Source organism: Gekko japonicus, unplaced genomic scaffold, assembly GCF_001447785.1.
Source record: "Gekko japonicus isolate JY-2015 unplaced genomic scaffold, Gekko_japonicus_V1.1 scaffold1994, whole genome shotgun sequence".
Taxonomy (NCBI): Eukaryota; Metazoa; Chordata; class Lepidosauria; order Squamata; family Gekkonidae; genus Gekko; species Gekko japonicus.
In genome coordinates, this window is record NW_015163661.1 from 155,870 (window position 1) to 166,272 (window position 10,403).

At 46.8% G+C, this 10,403-nt stretch overlaps 1 protein-coding gene across 1 annotated transcript in view; it reads left to right on the forward strand.

The window, feature by feature from the left end:
* Nucleotides 1–10,403, forward strand: part of DVL3 (dishevelled segment polarity protein 3) — a 116,259-nt gene that overhangs the window by 74,845 nt on the left and 31,011 nt on the right. The window contains exons 3-5 of the mRNA XM_015407724.1: nucleotides 277–398; nucleotides 2,837–2,943; nucleotides 7,012–7,063. Of these exons, the coding sequence (XP_015263210.1) occupies nucleotides 277–398; nucleotides 2,837–2,943; nucleotides 7,012–7,063 (281 nt within the window). The remainder of the gene's footprint in view (nucleotides 1–276; nucleotides 399–2,836; nucleotides 2,944–7,011; nucleotides 7,064–10,403) is intronic.

The following is a 10,403-nucleotide window of genomic DNA, read 5'->3' on the forward strand; positions in this document are numbered from 1 at the left end:
GTGGTTAAGCGGGGAGACTCTAATCTGACAGAACTGGGTTTGATTCCTCACTCATCCACTTGCACCTGGCTTGATGATCTTGGGCAAGCCTTAGTTCTGGCACAGCTGTCCTTGAAAAAGAGCAGCTTCTGTCAGAGCTCTCTCAGCCCCACCGACCTCACAGGGTGCCTGTTGTGGGGAGGGGAAGGGAAAGGAGTTTGTAAGCCGCTCTGAGACACCCTTGGGTAGTGAAGGGCGGGGTATAAATCCAATCTCTTCTTCTTCTTCTTCTTCTAGCTGGTGTCCGCTGAGGGGTCGCATTCAGACGCCGGATCAGTCTGCGCCGACAATCAGCCGGAGCTCCCGCCTTCCATCGAGCGTACTGGGGGCATCGGGGATTCAAGGCCTCCGTCTTTTCAGTAAGTTCGGGTGTGTGTGTGTAAAGAGGAAGCTTACAGGAGAAGAGATCTGAGCAGATTTCATGCCAAAGGTATCCGTTTTCCTTTTCAAGTGAAGAGAAACTGGTCCTTTGGTTAGCGCAGGCACATCCCAACACCCAAGGCATGGTGGCGTGGTCAGCTCAGGAGAGAAACCTACACAACATTATAGGCACAGCATTAAGTGGTGTTTTAGGGACTCCGGCTACGTCTTGCGGGGCCCATCACTTGGTGTTTGAGCACATGCTTAGCGTGAGCTACGGGAAATGGCGGGATGTAAATATTTTAATAAATACATTTAATCTCTCTTTTAAAAAATTATTACTATTTTTTAAAATTAAAATGAGGGTACAGAAACACAAGGGGAAAAGGGAGCTACAGATATTACAATAATCTGTAACTTATTGATAACAAGGATGATCAACATCTGAACAAATATAGAACATTTAACATAAACTTTTAAAATACATAGTATTCGGAATTTTTTTACATACTGGCCCCGGTCATACGGGCCAGCTAACGCGGGGGGTGGGTGGGTGGCTTTTTGCTCCGGCGCACTTTGACCCGCCCAAACGCGATCAGACGCGACGGCGGGGAATCGGGGTTTTGTTTCGTTGGTGCGTGTTTCCGGCACGCTTCATTGCAGCGAGGGGAGCACACTGGGGCGATCAGATGGAGGATGTCCATCTGTGGCCCGTTGCAGGCGTTAGATAGTGGACTTTCTCCGGTACGTTTTCACTCCGGATCTTCGGCCAGACGCGACGGGTTGGCAATGGGTACGCGACGCTTGCCAGATGTGCCCGTTTGGTCACGCCCATAAAACCCGCCCGGCATCCGTGAGTATCCCGCGGCAACTTCTATGTGTGATCGGGGCCACTGTATACGTTTATTATTAAAGCCTCGCATTTATTACCATCAATTACTATTAATATTGTTATAGACATGGATTATTACATTATATGTTCCATTACATCTTAATACCACTACGGTTGTCGTAATCACACTGTAATCAAAGAGTACATTTTAGGAGCATTTCTAAAGATAAAAAGGGACAGCAATAAATGAGGTTCATATATACGTCAAAAGCTATTTTTATAGTTTTGAACATAGCATGATTTTTAAAATATCGCATTATTTCAGAGAACACTTGTATCTATACCTTTGTAGTATTATCTCTACCAACCTTAATTGCATTCGTGCCAGTTTGTTCCGTGCGCCTTGGTGTTTAGTCATGCCGGCCACATGACCACGGAAAGGTCTTCGGACAGCGCTGGCTCTTCGGCTTTGAAGCGGAGATGAGCACCGCAACCCTAGAGTCGGACTCGATTGGCTTTCGAGCAAGGGGACCTTTACCTTTACCTTTTACAGTTATATTAGTGCTTAAGCTATTATTATACTGATGAAAAAAAACCCAAAATCCATAATAAATACATTTTAGATGTACAAGGTCCCAGAATCCCCGGCCTTTTCTGCTTAAAGAGATGTCAGTTATCGGGGCAGAGAAAGAGCTCATGCATAGACCGTGGAGAACGGCTACCAATCAGAGGACGTTATCCTGGCCTGGGTGGACTGGAGCCGTTTGATTTGATAGGCTGCTGCCATCGCTTGTGACCACCTCCTCGTGAAAACCTCAGAAGAATGGAGGAAGTTGGTGGCTGCCAGAAGGGCTTTTCTACTTCAGGGAAGAATCGTAGTACTAGGAATGAACTGCAAAGTTGTGAGATTGCTAAAGAAAGGCAGGCAGTTCTTCTGTGTAAAGTCTTCTGGGGAAAGGGGGGCGGCGCCAAGGGAACGGGTGGGCATATAAAGGTGGGCTGCAATTAAGTCCCTTTCTTTGGAAGTTTCTGAGCTCTCAGATAACTACTGGCTTCATGCTCTGGCAGGTTCCAATATACAGAAATAGCGTGCCGTATACTAGGGCTGCCAAGCCCCAGTTGGGTTTAAGGGATCCCCCACCCACAAGTCTTGTTTAAAACCCCCCAAAACACAGCCTTGTGTTGTTGCTGGATGTTCTGAGGAGAAGTGACAAAAGGTAGCTCTAGGAATCTCCAGAAACTCCATGGCTTTACCATAGAGTTTCCAATGATTCCTAGAGCTACCCTTTGTCATTTCCTTTAAAAAAAAACACCCGGAAGTGACTTACTACTGCGCACAACACTGTATCCCTGTGGCCCTGCCTTCGGTGCTCCTGTTGGTTGCCAGGTACTGCCTGGCAACCTTAGGTACAGCCTTTCCTGGATTTTATCGCGTCTCTGTTTCACCAGTGGCGACAGTGAAACTTGTTTCCTGTCCTGAGTGTGCATTTTCTACGTGCTTGAATAGGCAACAAAAGTCTCTTCTTCTCAAACCCCAGGCTCGGAGGAGCAAATCTTGGGTGAGTGTGATCTGCATGTGTGCTTTTACATCTCTTCATTTTGCAGCCCCAACACTGGGGGTAGTCGGGAAAACCTGGATAACGAGACAGAGACGGACTCGGTGGTATCGCTGCAGAGAGAGCGGCCGCGCAGGAAGGATGGGCCTGAGCACGGTGAGTCTAGACCTTAGCCTAAAAAGGTGGCCTGGGTATTGAGGTGTGCTGGTATCACGTGTAGGTGAAAGGGTCCCCTTGACTTGGGAAGTTCTTCTCGGTTGTTCTAATAAGAACCTGAGAAACTTCACCATGGATCTCCCCTGTAATCTACTTTACCAGCTAGTCCAACCCCTCCCCACCCGGCCTCTTTCCATCCACAGGCATTTCCTGTTGTCAAATGGTTGGGCTGATTCTCCCTTGAAACACCAGTTTAAACAGTTTGGTGTAGCGGTTAGGAGCGCGTACTGTAATCTGAGAGCACCGGGTTTGATTCCCCGCTCCTCCACATTCAGCTGCTGGTGTGACCTTGGGTCAGTCACAAGTTCCTTCAGAGCTGTTCTCTCACGAGCACTCCTCGAAAGAGCCCCGCCGACCTCACAGGGTGTCTGTTGTGGGGAGAGGGAGGGAAAGGCGATTGTAAGCTGCTCTGAGACTCCCTCGGGTAGTGAAGGGTGGGGTATAAATCCAATCTCTTCTTCTTCTCCTCTTCAAGTTCTGCATCTGAGGGGGGGGGGAATTAGGAACACACATACTGGATGGAGGATACACTTCCGAGTAGCAGTTGGTGTAAACAAGATCTTGGGGTACGGGTGGACCGAAAGTTAAATGTGAGCAGCCAGTGTGATGCGGTGACAAGAAAGGCGAATGCGATCTTGGGGTGTTTCACCAGAGGCATAACATCCAAATCACAGGATGTCATAGTCCTGCTGTACACTGCATTGATCAGGCCGCACCTGGAGTAGTGCGTGCAGTTCTGGAGGCCTCACTTCCAAAAGGATGTGGACAGAATGGAGCGGATGCAGAAGAGGGCGACAAGGATGATCGGGGGCCTGGAGACCAAGCCCTGTGAGGAAAGGCTGAGGGACTTGGGAAGGTTCAGTCTGGAGATGAGGAGGTTGAGGGGGGACAGGATTGCTCTCTTGAAGTCTTTGAAGGGCTGTCCCTTAGAGGAGGGCAGGGAGCTGTTCCTGTTGGCAGCAGAGGAGAGGACTCGCAAGAATGGGTTTAAATTCAGGGTGGGAAGGTTTTTCCTAGCTATTAGGAAAAAACTTTTGTACAGTCAGAGTTGTGCAGCAGGGGAATCAGCTGCCTACGGAGGTGGTGAGCTCCCCCTCCCTGGCAGTCTTTAAGCAGCGGCTGGACCAACCCTTGTCAGGGATGCTCTCGGCTGATCCTCCATTGAGCCAGGGGGTTGGACTAGATGGCCTCTAGGGTCCCTTCCAACTCTGTGATTCTATGATTCTAAGGGCCTGATTCAGTATGGCAGTTTCACGTATTCATGTGGAAGTACAGTCAGCAGGCTGTGGAAGGTCGGTAGTTCAGCAGTTCGAGACCCGGGTGCCGCATGATGGAGTGAGCTCCCATCTCTAGTTCCAGCTCCTGCCAACCTAGCCATTCGAAAGCAAGAAATTGCAAGTAGATAAATAGGTACCACTTCAGTGGGAAGGTAACAGCATTCCATGCGCCTTGGTGTTTAGTCATGCCGGCCACATGACCACGGAAACGTCTTCGGACAGCGCTGGCTCTGGCTTTGAAACGGAGATGAGCACCACAACCCTAGAGTCGGACTCGACTGGCTTTCGAGCAAGGGAACCTTTACCTTTACCCCTGCCAGCGGATGGAGACCCCACCCCGACTGGCCCGAAGGCAACATGATGACATTGCCTGAAAGCAACCTAGCATGGCAACAACGTCCTAGTTTTGGGGCAAAACTCTATGGTAAATTGGCTGCAAACTGGCAGTCTTCTGTGGACGTAGGAGGGCATTGTTTCTACAGGAGAAATCTGAAGAGACATGTGGCTCCCTGAAGAGCCATGTGGAGTATGGGGGAGAACAAAGCGCACAGAGAGGAGAGATCGGAGAGCAGCTGCCAGGTTAAGACCAAGGGAGGCGTCCGATGCTCCCTCTAAGCTGTGGAGTCCTGTGAGCAAAAATTCTTCTTTGTGAGCTCCTGGCATTCAAGTCGTGAGCCAGCGATTTGGCTGCGGCATCAATCAGTTTGCTCTGGAGCCCTCCTTCCTGAGCGAAGACAATAAGCTGGAGGCTAAAAAAACTGTGAGCTAGCTCACACTAACTCAGCTTACAGGGAACCCCGGAGGCATCCCATTCAAGGGGATAACAGCTATACACCCTTAGAGTGATGCTGCAGTCCCCCCACCCTTGTCCAGACACACTGAGCTGCTCACTCCAACAATCCCTATCAACTCTTCTCCAGTTTGATGGAATGGTTGGGAACGTGGACTCTAATCTGGGAGAACCGGGTTTGATTCCCCACTCCTCCACGTGCAGCTGCTGGTGTGACCTTGGGTCAGTCACAAGTTCTCTCAGAGCTGTTCTTTTTACATTACATTACATATTCGATTTCTATACCGCTCCTTCCCGAAGGCTCGGAGCGGTTTACGTAGTCATTTTACACATTCCTATCTAGGGCCACAGTACAAGGGGGAAGGGGGAATGCCTACCAGCACCCGGACCGCAAGGCTCTTGTTGTATTTTCGTTGTCGTTCTTCTTCTCGGCTCTTCGTGGTGGCGACGGCGTCTTGGTGCAGGTCTTATTTTTGCGGCGACTCCTTCAGGCGAGGGCTTCACGGTGCACGGCTATGCGACAACCGCAGCTCTGGCCTTCGTCCCATTGGCTCCGCCACGCTGCGTTGTTGCGTCGCCGCGCTTCCTGGTCCAATTTCCAAGAGCAGTCCTCGAAAGAGCTCTGTCAATCCCGCCTACCTCACCAAGTGTCTGTTGTGGGGAGAGGAAGGGAAAGGAGATTGTCAGCCGCTCTGAGACTCCTTCGGCCAGTGAAGGGTCGGGTATAAATCCAGTCCTCTCCTCTTCTTCTTCTGGCATCCCAGGAGGATGAGGCCGGTCTGAAGTATTTGGGTGCTCAACATGTGCTTGCTCACGGGCCTCCCGAGGAAGACTTCGTCAGAGAGGCGTGCACCCGGAATTAAACTTCGTTCTTTTGCTTCAGACCAACACGGTTGCCCCTCTGAGCTGAACAGATGGGCAGTTCGGCTCAGATTCTTGACAAACATATTGGTAGCTCGTGATGTGCGTTGAGTTTGTACAGTTAATTCTTTTTCGTGGAATTTAGGGGGGGAAATTAGCTTATTGCATTCCCAGATCTCGGTATGTACAGCCTGTTTTTTGTTTTTGTTTTTAAATATCCCGCAGCCAAAGGTTGCGGACGTGTTCAATTAAACATGCAACTGTTCAACCTTCCAATTATGAGCTTTGAACCTCTCCTGCGGATTCCTACCTTGACCTGCCTCCCTCGATTCCATGCTGAAACAGAAACCTCCTGAACTTCTTGACCCAAACGGAGTCTTGCATTCTCCCCTGGCTGATCTGTTTTCAATACCCTTCCTAATAATCCCCAGCATAGCACTGGCCTTCTTTATTGCAGTCACACACTGTCTCGTCATTTTCAGTGAGTTATCTACTACTCTTCCTCATCTGTGGGATGTAAGGAGATTACGGTGCCTTCCGGAAGGACAGTGTCAGGGCCCACCACCATCGGGGAATTAAGCAACATTTTAGATCCATCAGGAGTTCTCTGGAATGTCAGGAGACCCGTCGGGAGCGCTGGCTGTTGTAGCCAGCACAAAATATCAAATTCTATTCCCAGAGAACTCATACAGGCAGACAATTACTCAATGAACAAACAGAAGCAGTTTCTACGGCAAAGCCCAACAAAGGGTCTCATTCAGACCAACTACATTTTTAGGAGTATTCTCTAGAATTCGGTAAATTTTTTGAACAGATTTTGATTGGAGTTTTGAAACAAGTACAAGAAAAGAAAATAGCCAATTAAAACAAGTGACACCAAGGGAACACGTGACATCGTTAACAGCAGAGTTCAAAGCCCAATAAGAACATGACTACATCCTCTTAAAAAAACATCTAGAGGTGAAGAAACTCAAGCAAAAGAATAATTAAATTTCAATTCCAGATGGGAAAAGTCCTATTTTTGAAGAAAGACCATTTTTCGCATATCAGTTGCTCCATATCCATTTTGTCTGTAAACAGGTACCATTTGTCTAAAGGACTGTAGCGATCTTGTACTAGATCTGACGGTCCCGTATAAACAGAAAACTTTTCTAGGGAGAAACAGTCCCAAACCTTTGTGTACCACTGAGATACCCTTGGTGGAGAACTATCCTGCAGCCTTTGTGCGATAACAGCCTTAGCTGCAGTAAGTAAAATCAAAATTAAATCTTTATGCACCTTCGGCGGTTGATCTATTAACCATAGATTCAATAAGATTACAAAAGGATCTAAAAGCAAAGTATAGCCATATTTTGAATTGGCTTACACTCGCACCAACTGTGGCAGAATGTCCCCCTTTCCACCACACTGCTTCCAGCAGAGGGGAGAGGATTTTGATGTCATATGGGCTCTCCTTACTGGCGTTAAATACCAGCGAAATAAAACCTTGTATGCTACCCTTGTATTATCAGAGAATTAGATATATGGTTTGTTGTATTCTATATGGTAAGCCATTGAAGAATTCGGTAAATTTAATAGGAAAAATTATTTCATTAGACTTCTATCCTGCCTTCCCCACATTGTAGGCTCAGGGCAGGTACCAACACGCACCTATACGCAACTAATGCAGATTTACAAATTAAAACATATTCCAATAATTAATTAAAATTAGGGATTAATTAAAATTAGGTTCAGGAAGGGGATGAAAAAAAAGAGAAAAGATAGAGGAGGATTATAAAATGATGAATGAATTAAAGATAGCAGCTAGACAAAAACACTGTGTGATAATAGGTGATTTTAACTACCCACACATTGATTGGGTCAATATGTGTTCTAGTCGAGAGAAAGAGATTGAGTTTCTAGACACTCTAAATGACTGTGCTATGGAGCAGATGGTCACGGAACCTACCAGGGGAGAGGCGATCCTTGATTTGGTCCTAAGTAACACTCAAGACCTGGTGAGAGATGTAAAAGTGATTGCACCACTTGGAAACAGTGATCATAATGTTGTTGAGTTCAACATTTGTACAAATAGGGAATTGGCCAAAAAGACTCACACAACCACTTTTAACTTTAAAAGGGGTAATTTTTCTGATATGAGGGGACATGTGGGGAGGAAACTGAAGGGAAAAGTAGAAAGGGTCAAAACCATTGGGGAAGCTTGGAAACTGTTTAAAACTACAATTCTAGAAGCTCAAATAAAATATATTCCGCAGGTTAGGAAAGGCACAAACAGGTATAAGAAAAAGCCTACATGGTTAACAAACAAAGTAATGGAAGCTGTAAAAGGTAAAAAGGATTCCTTTAAGCGGTGGAAAGCTAGTCACAGTGAGGCTGATAAAACAGAACACAGGCTATGGCAAATAAAATGCAAGTCTGTGGTCAGGCATGCAAAAAGGGAATATGAGGAGCATATAGCAAAAAACGTAAAAACCAACAATAAAACTTTCTTCAAATACATTAGAAGCAGGAAACCAGCCAGGGAGGCAGTGGGGCCCTTGGATGACCAAGGGGTAAAAGGAGTACTGAAGGATGATAGGGAAATGGCTGAGAAGCTAAATGCATTTTTTGCCTCCGTCTTCACTGTGGAAGATGAGAGGTGCTTGCCCACTCCAGAGCCGCTGAGTTCGGGAGGGGTGTTGAAAGACCTGAGTCAGATTGAGGTGACGAGAGAGGAGGTCCTAAAACTGATAAACAACTTAAAAACTGATAAATCACCAGGCCCAGATGGCATACATCCAAGAGTTCTGAAAGAACTCAATTGTGAACTTGTGGATCTCCTGACAAAAATATGTAATCTCTCCTTAAAATCAGCCTCCATTCCTGAGGACTGGAAGGTAGCTAATGTCACTCCCATCTTTAAAAAGGGTTCCAGAGGAGATCCGGGAAATTACAGGCCTGTCAGTCTGACGTCGATACCGGGTAAATTGGTGGAAACCATTATTAAGGAAAGAATTAGTAGGCACATAGATGAACAAAACCTATTGAGGCAGACTCAACATGGGTTCTGTAAGGGAAGATCTTGTCTCACTAACCTGTTAATGTTCTTTGAGGGGGTGAACAAACATGTGGACAAGGGGGATCCAATAGATATTGTTTACCTTGACTTCCAGAAAGCTTTTGATAAAGTTCCTCATCAAAGGCTCCTAAGCAAGCTCAAAAATCATGGGATAAAAGGACAAGTCCTTTTATGGATCAAAAACTGGCTAATTAATAGAAAACAGAGAGTGAGTATAAATGGGCAGTTCTCCCAGTGGAGGGGTGTAAGCAGTGGGGTACCACAGGGATCAGTACTTGGTCCACTGCTTTTTAACTTGTTCATTAATGATTTGGAGTTGGGAGTAAGCAGTGAAGTGGCTAAATTTGCGGATGATACGAAGTTGTTCAGGGTGGTGAAAACCAGTGAGGATTGTGAGGCACTCCAAAGGGATCTGTCAAAGTTGGGCGAGTGGGCGTCAACATGGCAAATGGGGTTCAATGTGGCCAAGTGCAAGGTGATGCACATTGGAGCCAAAAATCCTAACTATAAATACACGTTGATGGGGTCTGAACTGGCAGAGACAGATCAAGAGAGAGATCTTGGAGTTGTAGTAGATAACTCACTGAAAATGTCGAGACAGTGTGTGACTGCAATAAAGAAGGCCAATGCTATGCTGGGGATTATTAGGAAGGGTATTGTAAACAGATCAGCCAATATCATAATGCCGCTATATAAATCAATGGTGCGACCTCATCTGGAATACTGTGTGCAATTCTGGTCACCACACCTTAAAAAGGATATTATAGCTTTGGAAAAAGTGCAGAAAAGAGCAACTCGAATGATAAAAGGGTTGGAACACTTTCCCTATGAGGAACGGTTAAGGCGCTTAGGGCTCTTTAGCTTGGAGAAACGACGACTGAGGGGTGACATGATTGAGGTTTATAAGATTATGCATGGGAAAGAGCAGGTAGAGAAAGAGGTACTTTTCTCCCTTTCTCACAATACAAGAACCCGTGGGCACTCCATGAAATTGCTGAGCGGTCGGGTTAGAACGGATAAAAGGAAGTACTTCTTCACCCAAAGAGTGATTAACACTTGGAATTCACTGCCACAGGAAGTGGTGGCAGCTACAAGCATGGACGGCTTCAAAAGGGAATTAGATAAGCATATGGAGCAGAGGTCCATCAGTGGCTATTAGCCACAAGGTATAGATAGGGACTCTGGGGCAAGTGATGCTCTGTCATCTTGGTGCTTGGGGGGGGGTCAACAGTGGGAGGGCTTCTAATGTCCTGGCCCCACTGGTGGACCTCCTGATGGCACTGGTATTTCTGGCCACTGTGGGATACAGAGTGTTGGACTGGATGGGCCTTTGGCCTGATCCAACATTGGCATCTCTTATGTTCTTATGTTCTTATGTTCTCTAATCTGGGAGAACCAGGTTTGATTCCCCACT